The sequence below is a fragment of the Ooceraea biroi genome, chromosome 1 (genome assembly GCF_003672135.1).
Source record: "Ooceraea biroi isolate clonal line C1 chromosome 1, Obir_v5.4, whole genome shotgun sequence".
NCBI classification, from domain to species: domain Eukaryota; kingdom Metazoa; phylum Arthropoda; class Insecta; order Hymenoptera; family Formicidae; genus Ooceraea; species Ooceraea biroi.
The window spans coordinates 9,037,154-9,060,553 of record NC_039506.1 but is presented as its reverse complement, the minus strand read 5'-3'; the positions used below and the strand labels follow the sequence as shown (position 1 = coordinate 9,060,553).

At 40.7% G+C, this 23,400-nt stretch overlaps 5 protein-coding genes across 5 annotated transcripts in view; 2 read left to right on the top strand and 3 right to left on the bottom strand.

Annotated features, from left to right (window-relative positions):
- Positions 1-11: 11 nt before the first annotated feature.
- Positions 12-3,005, top strand: LOC105282769 (sorting nexin-16). Its single transcript, XM_011344993.3, has 5 exons — positions 12-203; positions 603-887; positions 1,122-1,430; positions 1,524-1,651; positions 1,739-3,005. Exons 1-5 carry the CDS (start codon positions 171-173, stop codon positions 1,776-1,778), a joined length of 795 nt encoding a protein of 264 aa, XP_011343295.1. The 5' UTR covers positions 12-170; the 3' UTR covers positions 1,779-3,005.
- Positions 2,511-7,946, bottom strand: LOC105282766 (b(0,+)-type amino acid transporter 1). Its single transcript, XM_011344990.3, has 3 exons — positions 6,746-7,946; positions 3,468-4,766; positions 2,511-3,335 (listed from the first exon to the last, which is right to left on the bottom strand). The coding sequence occupies exons 1-3, from the start codon at positions 6,843-6,845 to the stop codon at positions 3,271-3,273; spliced, it is 1,464 nt and encodes a 487-aa protein (XP_011343292.1). The 5' UTR covers positions 6,846-7,946; the 3' UTR covers positions 2,511-3,270.
- A 273-nt stretch (positions 7,947-8,219) lies between these two features.
- On the top strand, positions 8,220-9,956 carry LOC105282765 (ZZ-type zinc finger-containing protein 3). Its single transcript, XM_011344989.3, has 5 exons — positions 8,220-8,862; positions 8,929-9,085; positions 9,157-9,395; positions 9,464-9,589; positions 9,660-9,956. Exons 1-5 carry the CDS (start codon positions 8,476-8,478, stop codon positions 9,909-9,911), a joined length of 1,161 nt encoding a protein of 386 aa, XP_011343291.1. The 5' UTR covers positions 8,220-8,475; the 3' UTR covers positions 9,912-9,956.
- A 7-nt stretch (positions 9,957-9,963) lies between these two features.
- On the bottom strand, positions 9,964-11,909 carry LOC105282764 (queuine tRNA-ribosyltransferase accessory subunit 2). The gene is made up of 6 exons (XM_011344988.3): positions 11,486-11,909; positions 11,254-11,403; positions 10,727-11,191; positions 10,449-10,651; positions 10,240-10,365; positions 9,964-10,130 (listed from the first exon to the last, which is right to left on the bottom strand). The coding sequence occupies exons 1-6, from the start codon at positions 11,600-11,602 to the stop codon at positions 9,998-10,000; spliced, it is 1,194 nt and encodes a 397-aa protein (XP_011343290.1). The 5' UTR covers positions 11,603-11,909; the 3' UTR covers positions 9,964-9,997.
- Positions 11,910-19,774: 7,865 nt separating this feature from the next.
- LOC105282763 (TSC22 domain family protein 1) overlaps positions 19,775-23,400 on the bottom strand; it is a 70,177-nt gene continuing 66,551 nt past the window's right edge. Inside the window, exons 6-7 of the mRNA XM_020032793.2 lie at positions 21,009-21,357; positions 19,775-20,510 (exon numbers count right to left, since the gene is read on the bottom strand). Of these exons, the coding sequence (XP_019888352.2) occupies positions 20,057-20,510; positions 21,009-21,357 (803 nt within the window). The 3' untranslated portion in view covers positions 19,775-20,056. The remainder of the gene's footprint in view (positions 20,511-21,008; positions 21,358-23,400) is intronic.

Here is a 23,400-nt window from a genome sequence, read left to right as displayed (position 1 = left end):
TTCATAGTTTTAGCTCTAATGTTGATTAGCGTACCCTATGATAGGGATATAGGGAACTTTTCTTCATCAGATGATCTCTCGACATATAACTGTCAAGTACGTCCACGTAAACAACTGTTGATACACGTTATGGAGCATGTCAAAACGATAAAAATACAATAAACAATTGGATGCTCCATATTATTCATCCGTTACTAATACAGGTTAGTCAGAACAAGTTGTTCCCTGATTTGTTAAGTTGACTGTGTAGCATGACGTTTCACTTTTTTCGTCACAAATAATTCGTTCCTCTGCTTTCTAATGTGGGTAAAGTTTTATCGCTAGAGCTAAAATGTATTTATGTTTATACGATCATGTATAGCTGCGTTGTTCTAGATTTTTTTGAATACATTTGACGTAAATTTATTGTTTACAGTATCTCTTTTGAGCTGTGTGCAGTATGTTTCAATGTAATGTTTATCCTTATGTTATGTATCATATATTAGAGACAGATGTTTTTACATAAAAAGCATTTAATTGCTCGTTTTGATTTATTCAATAATAAAACTTATCTGAATTTCTTAACTCGTTTTTATATTTTATGTTTGCATGGTTTCGTTTAGTTTGTGGGAGTTAAAATGTCCAATTCTGAGGCTGGTGTGGGATGCATTAGTGAGGTAACGCTTGCGATTAGTAAAGCAAGAAGTTCTCAAGCAGGTACTGGAAGAGTTCTCGATAGTCCGGACTCTGACGAATCTGGCCACTCAAATTCGTTTACTGTGCAACAATTTAACTACCCCGTTGGTAACAGCACCAGCTCAAATATTCTTCAGTCGCCTCTTACTAGCGGTGACTTGAGAATACCTATTCTTGGTTATGAGATTGTGGAAGAAAGAGCTAGATTTACGGTTAGTTAATTCTATGTATGTACATAACAACTCTATAGGCTCATTGAAACTATGTTACATTATCTTGATATTATTATACAATAATAACAATAAAACTCTATTTAGCTATAAAATCAGATATATAATAAATAAAAATATATAGGAATAATATTATTTAAAATGTAAAGCTCTGACGCATGCCCTCATTATGTTACATAGCATTTTAAAAATATATTTCTCTTCTCGATTATCCAGGTTTACAAACTTCGAGTTGAATTGAAGAATGGCGATTGTTGGTTCGTGTTTAGAAGATACACGGACTTCGTTCGCCTGCTAGTTCAACTAAAAAGACAGAAAGTTCCTATTGTTCACTTATCACTGCCGAGAAAAAAGTGGCTCGGCGATAACTTTGCTCCGAGCTTTCTGGAACAGAGGATAGATGGGCTGCAGACGTTTATTAATGGAATTTTGAGTAGTCCAGTTCTCATAACCGTCTCATGCGTGAGAGAATTCTTTTGTTTGGACGAACCCCCGGCGTTATCCGATACAGCAGAAGAATCTAGAGTTAGTTCGCTAATCTAAGATAACAAATGATACGTGCGGAAAGTTTACATCATGTTTTTCACGTCGTTCAACGAAACTTCTAATTTTTTTCAGGCAATATTTGAGGCATTGGAGGATACGATCTATAATTTAAGGCAGCAACTAAGAGAGCGTGATGTGGCACTCGCGTCTGAGAAAGCTCAATGTAATGAATTTCGCAAGAAGCTTCATCAGATTTTGAGGTGAGTAGTGTCTTCCAATTTCTCTCGATTTATGTGTCTCAATCTATCTTCTTTTTATAAAGCACATCACACTTTGAATTGTTTCAGTGAGAGACAAACCTGTTCGAAATGTGGTGCAACCCAATAGCAGCTTTAATGATATTATATAAAACTCTGTTTCTTTCTTAGACGCAAGAGAGTAACGAGTAAATATATTTAGATACAAATAGATTGACTCATAATATTAGATCTGGTAGAATTAAATTGTACAAATTTTAGATCAATGTTGATTATAAAGAAATGGTATAGAGAGGATATTTTTTAGAACTTGTTTCAAGATAGAATATTTATCAGTGATATTTTATAGACCAGATATTATATTAATCATCTTGGCATAAACGTTTATCAGTATTATTGTAAGCTACGCTAATATTTTATTCTTACAACATTTTTAAATTTGACTGAACATTTGATACAAGTTTTTTGATATGATTATTCATTCACAGAAGTGAACTACGAATGATACATTAGATGCCTTATAAATATATATTTTCTCATATAATTTTATATTTACAATTTGAATCTCAAAAGTGCTCTTAAAACGTAACAGGAAGTGATTAAGTGTATTCTACGCCGTTCTTGAGAAAACGTTTGGCCTGTTTTGCGAAATGTACATGATTAAAGTTCAGCAGGCTGGACTTCAAGTAACAACGGCTTTTTGGATATGCCGAATTGAATATCTACAAACCGTATTTTACTTATTACAATGCTCTTTCCCTTAAAACTTTTGTCCAGCTGGCTGACGAGATTGAAAGGAACTGATTAGGAAGAGATTAGAAGGCAACTTCTATGTATAAAATAATCTTTGCATAATTTTTGATAATGTAAAAGAAATTATGTGAATTTTATTTTGGTTAGCTTATTTATACAGGAAAATATCATTAATTATATAAACATACGAGTAGCTACACTTATGTTTATTACTATCGAAACAATTATCGCAAGAATTGTTTAACTAGGATTCTCAAATTTTTCTCAAATATTATCAGATATTATCTAATAATATTGCATATTATTAGATATAATAAATGCGTGACGTTGTACATGATAATGTAGTATAATATATTACAATTAACATAATTTTTATCATTTATTATACGCCGACATTTATTATATCGAGACTGTATTTATATATTTCTAATACTTGTCAACATATTATTTACATTTTGTAATTATAATATCTGACAAATATTACGGAATCGCACAAATATGCAAAATGTTATCTGTCTGAAATATTTACATCTTTCATGAGAACATTGTATTACTCATATAAATTGATATTTTCTTATGATACATAATATACAAAATGTTTTAATATATAAAGTCTTAAAATATAAAAACCTATTCGTAAACATTCTTTAATTATTTTACATAGTATAGAGCTTATTATTCTTATTTATATATTTAATTATCACATAAAAGGCTGAACTTGTAACTCATTTTGGACGATAAAAAAGAGCTACACAATGTAACGTCAATATTTCTGACAAAAATGTTCGTAAAAAATGCGTTTTCAGGCACATGAGCAAATTAGTACACCACACATTTATGTACACTGATAGTGGACCAAAGATGATCTGTCAGTCTTCCTGTTTGTCTGGTGCAACAACTAGGCACAGCGCTTGTACGAAGTATGTCAGCTTGGCTGAAAACGAAAGAGATATTAGTACGCAAATCTTACTGTTATTTACAATAGATAAAGTAAATCGTGTTTTACTTGTATTTGACATTTTTAGGCAAGTATAGCTTCCGTACACTTTTTCCCGGCTGTACTCACCCGACAAAGAGCTCCTTATCTTCCTGTACACAAAAACGTGGTACACGACAACACCGCACAGGATGAATGCAACTGCGAGGAGGTACTTCACCGACGGTTCATGAATAATGGGCAACACCGCGAGGAAGATGGAGACGCACAGCACCAGCCAGGGTACCACGATGGGCACGGCGTACGGTCTAGGAGCGTTTGGTTTTGTTCGCCGCATGATTATGAGCGAGATCATGGCTAATCCGTAGAACACCCACGTGAGGAAACTGGCGAACTCGATCAGGGCGATTATGTTGCCGAGCAGCAGGCATATTAACGAGAGCGCGCCCTGGAAGGCCACCGCCGCCGCCGGTGTCATCTTCTCGACGTGCACGTAGCTGAAGACGCGCGGCACGTGGCCCTCTCGGCCCGCGACGAAGCACAATCGGGACACGCCGAACTGCACGCTCAAGGCACACCCGAAGGTCGATAATGCGACACCGAGCGGGATCGCGAAGCCCATCCAGGCTGGCAGGACTCGGTCTGCCCAGAGGACTGCCACCGCCGGCGCGCTCACCATCTCTGGCATCGTCAGTGCCGCCATGTACATCAGGTTCATGCACACGTAGAGGAATGTGATGGTCGGCACAGCGATGAGAATGCTCCTGAGGATGTTGACCTCCGGCTTCTGGATTTCTTCAGTGACGATCGCGGCCGAGCTCCAGCCGTCGTACGCCCAGAGACCGCTGTAGAAGGCCAAGGCCACGCTACCGATCGACGTGGTGGTGCCGCGAAACGGATCCTTGAGCAGCTCCACGTGACCCGCGCTCAGCCAACATATCCCGCCGATGATCACGACGACGCAAGCGAGCACTTTGCACACGGTGAACACGTTCTGCACCTTCACGTAGAGCTTCACGCTGATGAGATTGATGTACGTTATCAGGCCCAACGCCAGGATGGCTATGAGTTTCTTCAGGATCGCCATAGAGTCGGCGGGTAGGTCCTGCAGATAGCCGGAAAACGGCTGCACGCTGTATTCCGCGAAGGTCAGTATGATCACCGCCACTTCCGCCGGTCGCAGCAGCATCACGTAGATCCAGGAGCAGGTGAACGCCGGTATTTGACCAGCGTAAGAGTGCAGCGGCCCGAAAGCCTCGATGAAGTACGCATATTCCGCGCCGGAACGTGGCACCACCGTGCTCAGCTCGGCGAAGGCGAGCGCGCCCAAAAGGGACAGCAGGCCGCAGCTGGCCCAAACGATCAGGCAAAATCCGACGGATCCTGATCGCTCAAGAGCGCTGGTCGGTGACACAAAGATGCCGGAGCCTGGAACCATGAAAGTAACGAGGGTTTAATCAAATAGTTGACGCAGCTACGACAAGGCAATTAGCCGGTACGTCGTGACGTGAATGACCGATTAACCCTGATTAACCCTTACAACCCTTTTTGATATACATATATGTAATTATTACGTTGATTAGCAAAATGTTCGTTAAGCGTATATCTTCGTTAACGGGGCAGTTTCATTTGCAGATTACGTGACTAAAATTATCATATAATATATTGAGAAGTGATAAGGATCTCAGGATTATTGAGATTATCATGATGTTACGTGATCTAGCGAGTAGTATAAGTTATTTATGTCATTTATGGTGTTGTCGCATCCGGCAGGTCTTATCGCAGATACAATATCAGTAATTAGCCCTCTTGAACTATGAATTCTTTGAAGTTCAAGCAGATAAAAGGATAAGATCGATAGACGCTCTTCTATCTCCGCTTTAGATTTCTACGTTGATTATAATTTTTCCTTATCAGTGTTAAAAGAGTGTTGGTGCAGAATTTTTTTAACACCCGGTATCTAGGAGAACGCGTGAGAAAGAATTCCGGATACCGTCAATCAAGTATTAAAATACTTGTCAACGTGTATAAAGCGGTATCTTGTTTGAACCTACACAATTATGTAATTATATTGTTAACTGCTCCTAAATATGACTGTTACGCGTACTGAAGGCTACCATTTACAGTCTCGAGAACGTCATCATAATTTATGGCTTCTTATTAATTATTGCTCCATATCACTTCGTATAACGAAACATTGAACGACAACCGGCTTACGATTACACGTTATCTGCAAAGCAATATGTTATAGCTCTCGTGCTTTTTACATATATATATATATATATATATATATATATATATATACATGTATACATATCTCGTTCTGTTATGACGACTACAATTGACTACTCAAATTGATGCTCAATACGTAAAAGTTTCAGAGACAAACACGCGTTTTTATCCATCGTTGTGAGGCTGACAAAAACTTGGACAATGACTCCCTGTTGCCGAAAATATTGCATCACTTTAAATCTGAAAATCACGATGGCGGAAGAAAGAAGAAGAATCAGAGGAAATTGACTTATTCTGCAAAATTGGCGATTTTTTTAAATCTTCCAGATGAAGAAATGATTTTAAATGTGAGTTTCAATTGGAAATTTTTTAAACTGTTGAAATCTTTTTAATTCTTTTTTTTAAATTTAAGGCAGATAATTTTCATTAAATTAATTAAATGAGTGGAAAGAGATATAACAATACTCCAAATTAAAATCTAAATCTAAAAGCTACTTCTTTTCATATTCGATTGAAGATCGAGTCACGTGGTGGTGTACAAACATTATAGTTGCATTAGTTGATTAAAACTGTTTCACAGTTTTATAAATCTGTTTCAACACTCGATTGTTTGCTAACAATACATCGCCACACAATACATATACGAAAATAATTTCCATGACTCGCACCAAGAGTGCGCAACGCGCGAAATCTTTTTATAGCGCGGCGTAGCGCTACTGAACATCGCAAATTTGAACGAAAAATCCTCACTGCACCGCGTCATTATTTATCTGGAGGAACGCGATTGCGAGCGAAAGCGTCAAAAATCATGGCATCCGGCATGAATGTGAGCACGGAGAGAATAACAAGCTACAAACAAAGAGAAATAACAATTAGACTCTAATAGAGTTTTGTCCTCATCAAATTCAAGCGTTGCAGCAGTAGCATGATATTTTAATGAAACTCGCGGTATCACCGCACAGAGCGCGATATAGCGATCAAGTGACGGAACAAAAGGCACGCGCGCGCACACTTGCAATATTTAATTATCTGCTAAATCAACCAAACGCACGCTGGATTATAAGTGCAAAACATATGTAAAGAGAATCGCGTTCGCGTCATCGATCGCGATAAGTGATCCTGTGACTCGTGCATTCGTGAAAACAGAAATTCTCAGTCAACAAATTCTGCCTCACCTATCATCACCGCTAGGATGATGCTGACCGCGCTGAAGAGTCCCAGTTCTCTCTTCAGCTCGATTTTCCCGGCTGCTTGTGCTTCCTTTCCCTGTGCCATCCTTGTTCCTTTCCCGTGCCGAGGCCGAGACGACGTAAGCGGAGCAGCGTGTCAGACCGATCCGCCGATCGCTATGAGGAATGATTCAAAATTCAATGACACATCGCTTGAACTGCTCTCTGGACTGCCTTCTTGGTCGGCGCGCGGCGAAGAATAGAGACGTCAACCGGAGGCGGCGGTGGCAATGGTAGTGGCAGCCTTTATCTCGCCTCTTCTGGATCGCCGTCAATGACAGAACTTCGTTCGCGACCTCGCGACCACGCGACTGAAGCTATACTGAATGACGTGGACTAATTATCACCGAGAATTCCAGCGTGAAACTGAGGGAATGTTAACGGGTCAGCTTGCCGCTTATTTTTCTGTCGTCATATGCGCATGCTGCTCTGATAAGAAGATATTCATCCTCGAGTCGCGAGCGACCTGATATCTCTGCCAATCGCGGTAGCAGCGGAAGGGGAGAACGCAAGTTTGCGCAAATCTGTATTACGGCACGTACCGCAGAATCGGTATTGCGAGTATTTATTGCCGATATCGCTCCGATATTTAGCGATAATCGCTCCTGTGCATAAACCGGCTGACCAGGCTTGATCACACCATTTTTCACGTGCTTAATATATATCACGTGCTCAGGCGGCGTCTCGCCATGTATTAAAACATCTAATCAATTGAGTCGTTTTATCATCATCAATTATATATGTATTCTGTGCCATTGCAGGCATTTTAAGAGAAGTTACTTTGAAAAATATAAAGGAAATATTTCGGTCATGTTTCTCCGCTAAACTGATTTCTTGATGAGCAAGATTGTTTTTCGAATAATCATTTCACAATACGGCTATTTTGGCGGATTCAAGACAATTGTGTCATTAGGTTGCACAGATCAGCAATTACTCATTTATTTTACTTGAAACTGCGTGCATGGTAGAAGAAACATTTAGAACAGAGAAACGCACAAGAAATAAAAAGCGGAAATTCTTTTACTATATAAATGACTTGTTAATCACATGCTACATTCTGGATAAAATAATCACTTTGTGTTATGATATCAAAACTTAATACATACATCCTCTCTATGTAAAAAAAATTATTTTATTATATTTATACATTTTTATTATTTTCTACAATCGCATATTATAATATACAATAAAATTTACTTAAAGTTCTTAATTAAATATATTCTCTATATTATTTACATATATTATTTACATGGAGTATATTGCAAAAAACGTAGAAACACTGTAAAACATATAAAACAATAAGCAAAATATAGTTGATAATATTTTTAATCACTAAATTAAAGATTATATAATATTAAAATAATTTAATCATAATTTTATTGCAGAATAAATAATAATTATATATAAAATTTTTCTCTACAGTCCTCTCTTGTGAGATACAAAATATGCAATGCTCCGAAATAAGACTGTAGCAAATAAGCAAATACGACATTCACGTGTGCTATGGTGCTCGCACAGTAAAGTGAGGTTAAGGATATCATCGTTCGCACATGATTCGCATGCTGTTGAATGTATCAACCGCAACTTGTTGAATATATCAAACAGGCATAAGTGTTCTTAATAAATAAACTCGGGACATCTCCTTGCTCGTCGTGAATTATAATCAAGTCGCGAAAATGGATTACGAGGAGGCAAAGTGCCCGGACGAGGAGGAGAACGAGTTTTACTTCGAGTCTGATCATCTGGCATTGAAGGGCAACAAAGATTACAGTGCCTTCTTGAAGACGATAGTCATTCTCGAGGCCCAACGGACACGGGCGATAGAAGATCTGGACAAGCTCATGTCCGCACGCGCCAGAGCTATGAAGGATCCGATATCGTTCGTGGCGCAGTTGCAAAACGGTGACTTCCCGGAGCTGCCTGGTCTGCAGAAGATCGCCGAGCTCCCTTACATCGACTGGTCGCAGTACAACATAGCGGTGCCGGACATACGCAGACCGCAAACTCGACACGGACACTTGCTGCCTCAGGTTCAATCAAAGGCTGAACAGGAGTCCGGGAAGGTACGTTGACGTACATGGGAAAACAGCTTTCTCTTTGTGATCACTGATGAGAAATCTCATTGGTAGGTGCTGGTCAGAGGACGTGCTTTCGACGACAGCAAGCCTGAGACTTTCAATCAGTTATGGACGATGGAGGAGCAGAGGCGACTCGAGGAACTCTTGAAAGAATATCCTCCAGAGGAAGTAGAGATGAGACGTTGGACTAAGATAGCAAACGCGTTAGGTGTGTTAAAATTGATTTATTTATTAGAAACAAATACATCAGTGTCGTCTCAAGAGCGTTTCTCCTTACAGGGAACCGTACGCCCAAGCAAGTATCCAGTAGAGTACAAAAGTACTTTATTAAGCTGCTAAGGGCAGGTTTGCCCATTCCTGGGAAAGGGCCTAAATTGAAACTCGATGCCAAAAAGGGTTTAACTCACCGACACCGTAACAATCATTTGCTGTTTAAACGCTCAACGTTCTTCCCACATCAAGATATTTCCTGCAACATGTCGGAGGAGATCAAGGAGCAGTCTGTAGCAGACGAGCTCGTGAGTGCTAAATGTTATCATTTTTGTTGCGGAACAGGATCGGAGAACTGTATCGAGAACGCTTTCAGGTGGACAACACGACAAGCAGAGGAAGCGATGATAATCCTGAGTTGAGGCAAATCAGTCTGCTGCGTCAGGTGAAGGCTGAAAAGGAGCAGGATTCCTCTTCCATGTACAAGCATGTTGGATACAAGGTACGTGTGATTCATCACACACGCACACAAAGTGTATAAAATCTCCCCATCATTAATATTATATCCGCAGTGCGCAGGGTGCGGCGAGGACCCTCTGAAGGGAACTAGGTGGCATTGCGCGGAGTGTTACAGCGGAATCGATCTGTGCGGCGACTGTGCAGTGACGCAATTCGAATCGGAGAAACCCGTGCACGATCCATCCCACAGACTGATTCCCATGAAACCACCGCAGTGCACCAGAAGCTACGACGTCGATTACTTTCCACAAAGCTTCAGCGCTTCTTCCTACAACTATCTCGATCCAAATTTCCTGCCTGAATAGGGCTCCTCAAAGCGAGTTTACAAAGGAAGTTGTCGCATTAAAGAAGAAAATATTTATTCGAAATAATTTATTAAAAATAAAAAGATTTACACAACGGCGGATTCCGAGTCGACAGCCGCGTACTTCAGACGAATTCTCGTTTGGAGCTGATCGAACGTTCCACTTTTTATACTGTCACGAATAGCAGCGAAGAACTGAAGATACTGATGGACATTGTGGCTGAAGCAGAAATTATATATTTTATTATATTAATAAATATAAATTATATATTTAATTATGGTCGATTGGATTTATAGGATCAACCGCGCTAGAATTTCTAAATACGTACATCATTAAAAGCACTGAGCCAAGCATTTCCTTGGTGTGTTGTAAATGATGAAGATACGCTCTCGTGTGACTCTGACACGTGAGGCATGTGCACTTTTTACAAATAGGGGAGAAGTCGTCTTTATACCTGGACAAAAGGAAACATATATATATGGGAACATGAAAATAACATGAGAAATATTCCTTGTTTGGGTGAATCTCACATTTTACCTCTTTTCTGTTATCGACATCGCGTATTGGTCATTCGCGCAAGCGTCGTGATCACACAAAAATATCAAAGCCTGCGACTGCTCGGTAATCACATATGGATAGGACGAGTCGAATATATCTACTCCCAACTCAACAAGATCGAGTACGGTGGCCGGGTTCCAACAGCCCATCGATACTTTTACTTTGTCAGCAGGCAGCAAATTCTATAACCACGGTGTTAAATAATAATTATTTAATATATTAAATAAATAAAACTTTTTTAATTTGATCGCACCCACAATAGTATGTTTGATTATTTGTTTCACTTGTCCCGACGGAATGTCCTGCACGTCCGGCCCATTATTATGCAATCCGTCTATCACAAATCCTGCCAAAGGTTTATCCTTCAAGTAATCTATGGATTCTTCCCTGGCTTGTACGTTATAGCCGCCTTCCACCGCGCCTAATACTCCTTTAGATTTTAACGCATCCGAGCTCAAATGTATATCCAAGCACTGTTCCAGCAAAGTTTTACTTCGATTAATCGCTTTCCTCACTCGCTTTGCGCTACTACTGCTGTTCGTATCTCCATCACAGAGGGCAACATAGAGATCTGGCTTGTAAGCTTGCACGAGCTCCATGTATTTCTTAGCCGTGAAGAGAGTTCTTCCCGTTCTAGACCAGACTGAAATAGAGTCCAACTGCTGGAAGCCAGAAGTAGTGGCATACGCGGGATCGTGTATAGATAAAAAATGTATATATTCCTAAAACAAAAGTTTCCGATATAATTTTGTTGCACATCGATAGCCTTTGACTAGAATTGTACCTTCATGCTAACGAAGTCGGCAAAAGAAGTGTCAAGTTCCTGAATAACATCCATCATTGACAGTGTAGAGGGAAGTGAAACAGACAGTAGTTGCTTCTCTGACGTTACCATTTTGAAAACATCCTTTGTTAAATGTGGTACACTGCCACCCTAAACATTCAATGTAAAAGCACTGTGCAGCACATGCTGGGCATAAAAAGGATATAACTAATATAAATTGTACATTGTATACCTTTGTATAGATGAGGAGTAGAGGTGTTTCGAAGGAAACGTTAGGCATTCTTTCGAATCCACTGAGAGTACCAATTCGTGCAGCACAACGTGCTACAGAATCAGTGAAGAATTTCATTTTTATATTTTATACAATTTATTACTATTTATTTTCTATTTTTGTCACTGAATGACAGCTGATGCATGTCAATAAACATGTGAGATTTCTTAATTATTTCACTGTAATCTATTTACATATTAACGCAATATAGTATTTAATACATTGATACTAGACAATAAATGCGAATTACTTAAAAATTATATTTGTACGCGAGTTAACTTGATTTAATAACACGTGATTCGCGTGCATAACCTCAGAAAGATTTTTAAATTTCTAATTTCCACTCTCTGAAGCAGGTTTCCTAATTAGTTCCAAAACATCCGCTACGAGTCTCCACTGTCGTTCGAAATGTGGCGGTCTTGAACCGACTTTTTCCGAACACGCGTACAGTTAGATTTTAGAACACACCGGCCGCCATCTTGTTGCGCGCGCAGTTTTAGTTAAGTTATCGTTCTTCTGTTCCGTTCGGCTTCTGTACGCGCGCTTTCTCTGTATCGAAGTAAAAAGTAATAAGAGCAAGTTTGTGGTATTTAGTGGTATCGATTCTATCCCTGTGGAATCCAGTGAGAAAACCCACCACGAACCTGCCACAGAAAATCGGGGTACTAGTGCAAGTTAACGCGTCAACCGCGGTTCGGTAGTTCGGCGAGTTAGTTTGGGTCAGCCATATTTGCAGAAAAGGTATGTGATTGTAGTATTATATTTTTATATTTTATAAATTTTATATTACGCATTTATATCTATGCTTCAATCCTTGCGAAATTGTATCCATCACTGAGAACTTTTAACGATAGTTTATCGATATTTGTAACGAAAGAGCAAACAAAATTGAAAAGTGCGCATCGATGATGTTGGTTATAAAATTTAAAAGAATTTTGATTTGTTTTATTTCTTGTTACATTGTCACTATTATTGCATATTTTATTAATAGGAAATTCTTTGCGAAAGTAAAGAAATACAGGTGTTGTGAAATATCTCTTTATTTGCTGTACAATCTCAAATTTCATAGTACGAGGTTTCCGATTACAATCTCAGATTGTAATATATACAATAATAAAATAGTGTGCGTTTCTTTACAATTCGTGATTCTATGTACACTTTGCGCTAAATACGTATAATTTACACTGTGACCGATCTACGCCGAAGAAACATCGAGAGCGTTATCGTGCTTAATTAAATCACGATCGCAATGAAATCGCAACGAAATGATTGATCGCTCGTACTCTGGCATGGTTTCTTCTAACAAAAAAAAAAGAATCTGGCATCGCGCTCGCATCGTATGGCAGATGGCATTTTAGCGGAGGCAAAAGAAGAGAGCCACGAGTATGAGACACGCGGATTCGAAATTTCTGCCCGCGGGCGATTGTCGGCATGCGGCCTCGTCGGCGCATGAATAAGCAATCGGAACAACATTTATATTCATTCGAGGATTATGAATAACTCCTTTCCTCGCGCGAAATAAGGACTCCAAGTGATATAATGCCGTCATCGGACGGAGAAAATCAATTTAATCTTCGCTATGTGTCTTCCTTTCATCGCTACTAGATTCCTATCGGCAATATCGCTTCTCGATCAAATATCTCGTTGACACATGTACTGACCAATGTTGCCAGAAATGGCACTCTTACAGCACGCGGTAGTATGAGGTGGGGATGGTTTCGAGATGATCGCGCGACGCTCCAACAGTTCGTGTCGCGCGATCGTCACGAAATTATTCTTATTCCATCCCTACCTCATCCTACCGCGTGCTGTAAGAGTGCCATTTCTAGTACTGACTGCTTTTCGGAATCTCAGTCTGCACGTGAGCTAACTCGATCACGATTTCTATCTATCGGCAAGTTTTATCACAATGTAAACTTTTACATCCTTTTATGTCTTTCATAAGCTTCGCTGTGACTTTCGCTGAGGAAGTTAAATTAACGTTTCGTTATAGTAATGGAACACGTATGAAACCGATTCATTAGGCTTTTGTATTATTATTGAAAAAGTTGAGAAATTAAAATGCAAACATTTTCTTTTAATTAATTCGGAAGAATTAACAGATTTTATTATAAGATAATAGCTGCTTATTTTGCAACAGCTGATCGTGATAGTTGCATCAACACTCACGCTAATTTAATTCACGCTAATTACAGAACACTTTTATTTCGCTCTAAAACGTCTTTCCGCATCGCGAGATTGCAAAATAAAATATAAAATAGTAGTTTTCTTCTCAAATTTTCTCTCTCTTCCTCTCGCGTTTCTCGGATGCCCGACGTGTTAAAACATTACATCACAATACATACAGGGTCGGCAAATATTTGTACAATAGAGTCGCAGAGGAACGTTTGCAGGGCGCATACGGGAGAAGAATCGGCCGATCGGTGTAAAATCTATTTGTGGCATATTCATTTTTTTAATGCGCGTGAGGAGCCGTATTGCAAACCTAAGAGTGTTACTCCTGCACGTACTTAAAGTGTATTCTTGTATTATTACTTGATTTATATGTGCTTAAAACAGCACAAATAAACGTTTTTTTAAATAAAAAAACGTTTTTATTTATAAAACAAATAATTTTTAAATTACAGTTTTAAATTACAGGCAAAATGCAGTACGTAACACACTAAGATCTGCAGTGCAGTATCGCCCTTGCGTTACTACAAATTGTTCGCAGCCAAGGGATCGAGATCGAAATGGCATTTCGGGTAGATAAATTACCGCTTTCGCAAGGATACGTTCGATTTTCATCGGCGGTTAATCAGTTTTACACAACATAGGGGTCTCAATGCGGCCGATACTTGTTGCGCCATTCTATACATTAATATATAATACGATCGATCGGTACAATCCCGCATGGCGCGGGTCGCGATTAATTTAAAATATTATATATCTATGTACATATATAGTATGTAAATTCAGTGATATTTACAAGGCCTATTATAGTAGAAATATTTACCATAAGCATTTGCGTTACGTTCAATGTCGAATATCGTTGCAACTTAAACGAGTCGCTGACAATGAGTAAGAAAGTTTCTTCACATTGCTCGCGCGCATAAGATTATGCACAATTATGACATCAAACGCACAGTGACTCGCTCGCATACGTCCCCACGTTAACTGTATAAGGTACAACTAGATCATGCATAACTAGATCGAGTCTCGCTGTGGCATAAGGCACTCGCAATAGACACGCATACGTGGAATGAGTTACTAGCGGTAACTAATTATTAGTATGGTTCAATGAATCGCGGCCAAGATCGCCAATGTGTCGCAAAACTGCTCTTTGAGTTACCTGATCAGTGGATAATTATAAAATCAGGTCGATTAGGTCATAGGCCAGCGCCTAACATGAAAAACACGCGCAACAGTTTTGCATATTGCGCTGTAATGTGGATATTTATTCATCATGCGAGACGTGAAATTTGTTTACTATTTGCATTAATTAAGAATTGCATGTTCTTACGTAACATAATTTAAATATTTTTTTATTTACGTTTTACAAAAATTAAATTCACAATTAATGCAACTTGCATTATGAAATAAAAAATATTAGAAGTTGAGTAAAAATAGTCGATTGATGAACGAATTAGTTAAGTCTTTGCTCCATCTGAAACTTTGATAGCTATAAAATCAGTCGATTTGTTCGTAAAGTTAATCAACACAGGGAGAAATATTACATCGCTGATTCCAATAATTCACGCAATAATTTCATGAAAAAAAGGCGAGAGGCATACAGTTGGAAGTTCTCGACATTTTCGCAGTGATGTCACATTGAAAATCATTTTCGCGAGTGGAACGAGTGAGTATAGGACAGGAACAGTCGTCAAAGTCATGGTTCCCGGGACCAATAGAGACACTCACCAACGTAGTGGGTGAATTCGTAATACGCACGTGTGTTCGTGCGTATGCGAGCCCGGATTTCAGGGGCGAAAAGAGATCCACGAAGAGAGGGAAAGGTGCGGGAATCACCGACACATATATCGATATCTCGCGGTTCGATCTCTCCGAGCCGGCCGCCCGTATATTTACATGTATAATTTATATATCCCGTGGTACGAACGAACACGCAGTGCGGCCAGGGCGGACCCTAGGGCCGTCCTTACGATCGTTTTGGGACGTTCGTCGAATCCTGCGCGTGCCGTTGCGGCACCGAAAGGGAGAGAACGTTTTAAAAGGAGGTTCAGGCTCGAGAGAGAAATTCGCGGGCCTCGCGATCGCGCGATTCCCACGATTGCAACGCGCGACTTCGATCGATGGCCAGGAATCTCCTCGGAAATTTCGGGTGCGGACACTTCGGATGACATTCGTTCCTCTCGCGAATTTCGCGAAAACGCGCCGACAAACGGAATCAGGCAGCAGATGTAGAGCGATCATTATTTTGCTCCTGCACTTCTTGTATTGCATGTAAATGAATTCGACATTTATCGCGTATGCCAAGAGTCAAGATAAAGATATGTTCAATACTCGATATGAATATTGATCGTAGCGTTTAGTCCAGCTGTTAACCCTTAGCTATTAACGTTGCCCTTTTCTTGCATTAACATTTTAACATTTTTAACTAGATTCATATGGATATTTCTCTTGCCCCACAGCTTCGACGAATAAGCGTTTGATAGTGCGTTTATTACGACATGCAGCCGTTCTTTTTATTCCTTTTTTTCAATCTGTATGTTGGTTTTGCCTCGCCATTATCTCGGAAATTGGGTTGATGCGTGCATAATTGGCAAATCGCACATCACGGCATTTATTTCACCGCGACGAAAGGCAGTATCCTTACGAGATCTTCCGCGATAAAAGCAACGACGCGAGTTGATCAACCCGGATTTACGCGAGATGCGTAAGTAGAGATGCGGCCTTTCGGATTTATAGTACCAAATACTCGCGAACACGCGAGGCTGTCCGGGACTCCTGGCGCGCGACGTAAATGCGGAAGAGCGCGCGAAGGGGAACGCAATGCCGGACTTTAATTAAACGAATACCATAATACGTTCCCGTTCACGTAACACGGCCGTGATAAGGGCTACTCGTCCGGCAAGGTGGCGCAGTCGTGGGATTTTTTCAACGGAGTAATGCACACCGGCGAGAGGAAGAACCGAGCAGCTTTCTCTTTCTCTTTCTTTGCTGGCATTGTAGCCGCGAGGGCGCAATTAATTATCCCGCGTATCCGCACAGGGAACGCATTGTTGCATCCGTGTTGTCGAGCGCACGCGCATTGCGTACGCGTACGACTCGCGGCTGTGCGTTCGTCTCGTGCGTATGTTTCGAAATTTTGCCGATCATAAGAAGATCGTTTATAATTTCGGCATCCGTCGACGCGAATTGTGGAATACAATGTCTGTAAATAGAATGTCTAAGATTGTTTTAGTATATTGAGGCATATTTGGAAAAGTACATTTCTTTTGAATCACGCAGCGAAGCAACTTGGAGAAACAGTCTTTTTCTCAGCTAGTATTCCACATTACGGCAATTGGATACTTCCTGAGAATGGGCCTTATTCGTCTTTACGAAAATTGCAACAATTTTCAGCAGCATAATAGACATTCCTCTATTCGCATGGGTCTCAGTTAAGTGTGCGGTAGACTGGAAACTCGGGGAATCAAGTGGTTCTACGGCTATTTTCGTACGTATGTAGCGAGACGCGCGCGTTAGGTAGGAGCGCAGGCACTCACGAACTGTGAGTTCCGAGTGAGTGCCGATCGGATGTAGGTATGCGTGAGCGTGAGCGCAGGTGAGTTAAAGGTGAAACGCGACGTGAAACGCGCACGAGAGGATCCCGGGGGCGAGAGCGAGAGAACGCATCTCCGGACTCGGATTCGTGTCTCGGCGAGGCGAACAATCGGCCTCGCCTTGAGAAGGTAATTAAGAGAACACGACAGCGACGATTAAACGATTCCCCGCCGAATCCAAACGGGACGAATTAATTCCGCCGTCGATCGGGAATCGGAGATAAACGAATTGAAAGTGATACGCCGTCGAGACCAAAGCCTATTTAGTGCTTGAATGATAATCCCTCGCGTGACGTGCAAACCCGATTCGACGTATTCCCCGAACGAAATCCACACGCGCTTGTATCCAATGCCGCCAGAAAGATTTCCCACAATTTGCCACATTACACGTCGAGGTCACGAGGATAATTTCATCATGAGCATTAAACCTCGCAGTGTCGCAAAGCGCTCCTTCCGTTTCATTGAAAAAATAAGCCACTTGTTATCTTGAGTACTTTAATACGAAATTGGGTGAATCAGGATGCGCAGGATCGACTGCCGAAACAAACGTTGCAGAATGTAGAATTTTGTCACGCGATCTTTTAGCTACTTTCATGTTTTTTTTTCCGTGAGTTTGACATTAATTTTTTTCAAGAAGTAGAAATTGGTTATCACATATCAAATTTTTTGATTGAATCAATTGAAACAGTATTTTTGTGATGAGTTATTGTATTATTATGTAGTTACTATATTGCTCCATTTGCTCCATTTCATATGTACAATGGAATAGAAGTGAGAAATGATATAACGAAATATTTACGTAGACATTTCATGCCAATATCGTACTCGTATTTCATCGTGCTACGCCGACACGAAATTTTGCATTTTTCTGTAACCGAGACACAGATGAAAACGAGACCTCATTTGCGCGCGGTGAACAAAGGAAGGATGCTGCTTGAGAATAACGCACGGCCGCTTAGAGAACGTGGACGGGTGTAGCCGAAGGCGCAGACTGGCAGCTCTGAACGTCAAATTACGGGGCACCTGCTCCTCAAAACGACTTCATTTCATTCGTATCGTGTGGGCATTTCGAATCCATACGCGGCTTCTCTCTAACGTCTATGATCGTGTCCAATTAGATTAGATTAGAGTAGATTAGATCCGAATACCAGCGCGATTCAATCCTCTAATTCTCTAATGCATTCGAATTTTACACAAGAACAAACCCGATAGTGTCTTTGTGTAGCAATTAAGGTTGAAGTGAGATATGTACAACTACTCGATTTCTAGCGCCTGATGCGTTAATGAGAAATTCTTTGGTCGATTTGGAGTCAATTGTTTCGAAAATGTCCAGAAAAATTAACATTTTCATTTTTTCCATTATTCTAAGAAGATTTGTCCTATCTATTGCAAAAATTGTTCTCACTGCATGATGTAATTTTCTCTTGTCATTATAGTTATGGCAATCTGAAGAGTGTTTCGTGCGTTACCGTTGAGCACTTGTGTAATATTAATCTGAGACTTTGTTACTCCCTTTTCGGCGATATGATGGCAGAGATAATGGAGGTCTACCTCTTTTTCGTGCCAGACATTGGTTGACTTTCGCAAGGACTCCGGGGCCGCATCGATTTATATCTGACGTGTTACTGCTGATTGGAAACCGCAACGTGCGTGATTCTTCGTGCGCGGTATCATTACGTTTTTGCGTTAGGTATATCGTGTGGAAACCGAACGTCACGCCTGACCCAGCATCGTAGTCGCTCGAAATCCACGATGCCTCTTGGGCGGAATGCGAACGGAAATCTATCGTCATTCTAACGAGAGCAATCTCGTCCGCTCGATTCGCGACTGAGACGACTAACGGTGAAATTTTTTACAATATCACAAGCGCGGATTTTCTTTGTCACGAGAATAGCGCTTTAATTGTGCATTAATTCCATCGGCAAGATTTGCTCTGGTCATTTATCTGTCAATCGATTTATCCTCCGCTTGTCTGTCAATTAAAAAAGTATCGGATGCATCGGAAACATTATATCTTATATTTCATTAGCGCGCAAAATCAAGTGGCGAACCGGCCACGCCGCCGATCAATTCGCGACACTCGATTCGTCGACTCGCGTGTTACGAAAGCCGATTGTTTCAGCAGGACAGGAAGATGCGACGACAAAGAGGAGCGACCGGAACGTCGCCGAGCAAGAAATCGATTTTATTCGGAACCGGTCTCCGCCCGTTAAACAACCCTCTCACACCAGACGCGAACTTTTCGATTCCTCTTACATTGCAAAACTCGGAATCGTGAAAAACACCGTTCCGAAGAAACTTTCGAGTCACAACCCGTGTAAAAAAATTTATAGGGTCCTAAGTAGGACCCGATTAATTTTCCTCAATATTAATATGGCCCTAGAATGGTATGTAACAAATATTTTTTCGGGACCTTATAAGGAAATAATAAAAAATATAATATCTAATCGGGCCACGATGTGGCAATGATAGGGCATCCCTTTTTAGGACATCCCTATTTATTCCTTATAGGGGCCTTTACTTTCATATTAGGCCCTAACAATTTTCTGCACGGGAAGTGACAAGGTTTAGAATATCCTTCAAAATCCGCTCGATTCATTTTTTAATACGAGACGACACGACTTCCTGTCGTTCTTCTTTGTGTAGAGACAGCGTCAAGATATAAATATCATGCAAAAAATTTTCATTCACACGAAAGAAATGCAGACCAGTGTAATAATCGTCTATCTCGAAATTCGCTCGTCACCTGTACCAAGAGGAGCAACCGTTAAATGTAATCCGAAGGCACTGTGTTCTCATTGATCGCGGCCAATCTGTACTGCGGCACGTCCAGGTTCTGTGGGTTCAAGTGCAGGCTCGTCGTCGTCGCCACTGCCGCCGTCGTTGTTGTCATCGTCGTCGTCGCTGTCACCACTGCCGTTGTCGTGGATGACACTACCGTAGTCGGCATCTGATGATTCGCCGAATTCGAGCTGAGATCGCTGTAGTAGGCACTGCTAGGCGCGCTGCTGAGCGTTGGTCCATCCGGCTCGGCGTCGCTTCCGGTGTACGCCGTGTTCTGGTACGACGGGTGCTCGCTGTTCCTGCTACCGATCCTCAGCTCCTGATGGTGATGGTGATGGTTGTGGTGATGGTGATGGTGATGATGATGCTGATGCTGACCCGGCGGTACTGGCGTCGACGGCCCATTCTCGTACATCTCGTAATCCGGCTCTTGTATCCTGGAAGCAGCCGATAACGAGGCTCTCGATAACTGCTGGACGGCTATTCGACCGGAATGCACCGGACTAACATATGCACACGGCGCGCCGACCGTATCGATAACCGCTGATTACGCGGTGACGCGTGTCGAATAGGCGCGTTGTTCTAAAGGCGCGATCTCAGTCGCGTCTTTAGAAGGCAAAGAGCGAAACCAGCCTCGTTACTGGTCGAGGAAGTCAGGAACCGATAGATCGTTACGCCTGCATGTACATCATTATCCGTTTCCGTTAAACATCAATCTCATGACCCTTAAGTTCACAAATTCGGTTGGTCAATTCAAGAATTTATTAGTCAAGCATTTCTCCAAGAATAATTTGATTTTGCGAATGATATAATGATCACAATTGCAGGTTGTTAGAAAGCTATTACGGTGTCTCTAAGACAGTGTCTTATTTCAAGGCAGGGTTTGTTTTAGATTTTTAATAGCGTCCGTAAAAATGGGGTCGCCGATGACTCACCTCTTGCTGTGTCGAGTGTGAAGCGTATCCGTCTGTAACGATCTGTCGCTGCCGCCGTAATGACGATGTAATCTGGCCGCGTCCAGCTCGTGATATTCGTCGTCCTGGCCGCCGGAAGTCGTACCGTACGTTGAGCTTCCTCTCATTTGTAACTGTAGATCGCTTGCGTAGCTCGCGGCCTGCGAGTCCAGTTCCGCGTACAGAGCCTCATCGGTTTGCATGTGGGTGTAGTGATTCTCCACCGGGAGATTCATCGCCCGTCGGTGCTGGGGAAGGGAGAGCGGCGTCGTGACGACTCCCGGGGTGCCGCCGCCTCGTCGAGAACCCAACCACGACCACACGTTGTGCCCTAAAGTTCGATTTCATCAGCAATCTCAGATTTATCTTGATCGTTTTCTTAACGTAATTAGACCGGACGTACTTAGCATAATAAGGATGCTTTTATGCCTATACATGAAAATACTAAAATAACATTTTAAATTTATGATTATCGTCGTAAACTTGAGAAAAGGACAAGTAAGAAGAGACCGAGTTGAGAGTTAGTTTTGAAAATGCCTTCGCGAAACTAATTCTTGTGTGTGAAAACGAGTCTTTTATCAACAACTAACTGATAACAAACAACAATAGTGTGTGTGAAGCTGGCGTATCATTTCGCGGAAAATCATTAATTATTGAGAGTTCTGGCTCCCTTTTTAATAGTTCTAGAGTTCCTGATAGGTTAAACACATAGTTCTGGGTGCAAAGTGAGACGCCAACTTCACGCAGCATCTCACTTTGTCCTGCGACAGTTTCCGCCATAATTCCGGCTAGATTTTAAAAGATCTACAGTTCTACATGAGTTCTAGAAAGAGTTCTAGCGAAAAACATTTTTTTTTCATCTTTTTATAATTATTAAAGCTAAAAACTGTTTAAGGGAATGACGACTGGTTAATTTCAGAGAATTCTATGCACCTCTCATACATAGCACTCTGTAGGAAAATCATAAGTACGTGCGGAACTATAAAAGTATTTTATGAAAACCAGAACTCCGACATTTCGGCCAGCGCTTCACCTTTTCTGTCTGAAAGTTCACTTTTCGAGCAGTTTTAATTTTTTAAATAATTGTGCAATGTCGCTGGTGCATAGCACTCTTTAGGAAATTCATAATTACGTGTGGAACTATACGAAAAGTATTTTAGGAAAGCCAGAACTCCGACATTTCGGCCAGCGTCTCACTGGTAAAGTCGAAAACGTCCACTCTTCGGGTGAAATAATTTTTAAAAAAATTTTCTAATCGTTCCTGTTAAAACTCTTTGGAAAGGCATTGTACATGTCCCGAACTATACGAGAACTGTTTTACAATAAGCAGAACTCTCGAAAAGCAACCAGCGTCTCACTGGTAAAGTCGAAAACGTCCACTCTTTGGGCGAAATAATTTTTAAAAAAATTTTCTAATCGTTGTTTCTATCAGAACTCTTTGGAAAGGCATTGTACATGTCCGGAACTATACGAGAATTGTTTTAGAATAAGCAGAACTCTCGAAAATCGACCAGCGTCTCACATATATCTCCGTAGATACGTCTTTCTCGGACGATACAAATTTTTTATTAAATAATTGTTAATGTTTGCGGTCAGAACTCTTTGGAATACGCTTAAATACGTTCAGAACTACACGAGAAATATTTTACTCTTCACAGAACTCTCGAAAATCGACCAGCGTCTCACCCATATCTCTGTATATCCGTCTTTCTCGGACGATTAAAATTTTTTATTAAATAATTGTTAATGTTTGCATTCAGAACTCTTTGGGAAATGGTTAAATATGTTCAGAACTACACGAGAAATATTTCATAAAGTACAGAACTCTCTGAAATTAACCAGTCGTCATTCCCTTAAACAGTTTTTAGCTTTAATAATTATAAAAAGATGAAAAAAAAATGTTTTTCGCTAGAACTCTTTCTAGAATTCATGTAGAACTGTAGATCTTTTAAAATCTAGCCGGAATTATGGCGGAAACTGTCGCGGGACAAAGTGAGACGCTGCGTGAAGTTGGTGTCTCACTTTGCACTATGCGATTTTTTCGCTTTAATGGCCAGAACTATGTGTTTAACCTATCAGGAACTCTAGAACTATTAAAAAGGGAGCCAGAACTCTCAATAATTAATGATTTTCCGCGAAATGATACGCCAGCTTCACACACACACAATAACAATTTTACAAAGAGAAAGTATCTTGAAAGTATCTTGAATTATTAATAAGCTGGTTTGTGTTTGCTGATTCATATCCTGTATCTTTAAACTCAGTTTTCCTTCAGTCAGATGGAGATTCATTCCATGGAGATAAATGGAGTCGTCTGATAGGAAGTTTGATAGAAAGTTTCACTTCCATTCCTTCCTTGTCAATGGCTTTCCCA

Coding starts and splice junctions, on each gene's coding strand:
- LOC105282766 (XM_011344990.3), bottom strand. CDS start 6,845: ATGGCACAGGGAAAGGAAGCACAAGCAGCCGGGAAAATCGAGCTGAAG. Junction 4,767..6,745: donor CATCCTAGCGGTGATGATAG/GTGAGGCAGAAT, acceptor TCATGGTTCCAG/GCTCCGGCATCTTTGTGTCA. Junction 3,336..3,467: donor GATAAGGAGCTCTTTGTCGG/GTGAGTACAGCC, acceptor TTTCGTTTTCAG/CCAAGCTGACATACTTCGTA.
- LOC105282765 (XM_011344989.3), top strand. CDS start 8,476: ATGGATTACGAGGAGGCAAAGTGCCCGGACGAGGAGGAGAACGAGTTT. Junction 9,086..9,156: donor TAAGATAGCAAACGCGTTAG/GTGTGTTAAAAT, acceptor TTCTCCTTACAG/GGAACCGTACGCCCAAGCAA. Junction 9,590..9,659: donor ACAAGCATGTTGGATACAAG/GTACGTGTGATT, acceptor TTATATCCGCAG/TGCGCAGGGTGCGGCGAGGA.
- LOC105282769 (XM_011344993.3), top strand. CDS start 171: ATGCTCCATATTATTCATCCGTTACTAATACAG. Junction 1,431..1,523: donor ATACAGCAGAAGAATCTAGA/GTTAGTTCGCTA, acceptor AATTTTTTTCAG/GCAATATTTGAGGCATTGGA. Junction 1,652..1,738: donor AAGCTTCATCAGATTTTGAG/GTGAGTAGTGTC, acceptor GAATTGTTTCAG/TGAGAGACAAACCTGTTCGA.
- LOC105282764 (XM_011344988.3), bottom strand. CDS start 11,602: ATGAAATTCTTCACTGATTCTGTAGCACGTTGTGCTGCACGAATTGGT. Junction 11,404..11,485: donor TACTCCTCATCTATACAAAG/GTATACAATGTA, acceptor TTGAATGTTTAG/GGTGGCAGTGTACCACATTT. Junction 10,652..10,726: donor AAATAATCAAACATACTATT/GTGGGTGCGATC, acceptor CCGTGGTTATAG/AATTTGCTGCCTGCTGACAA.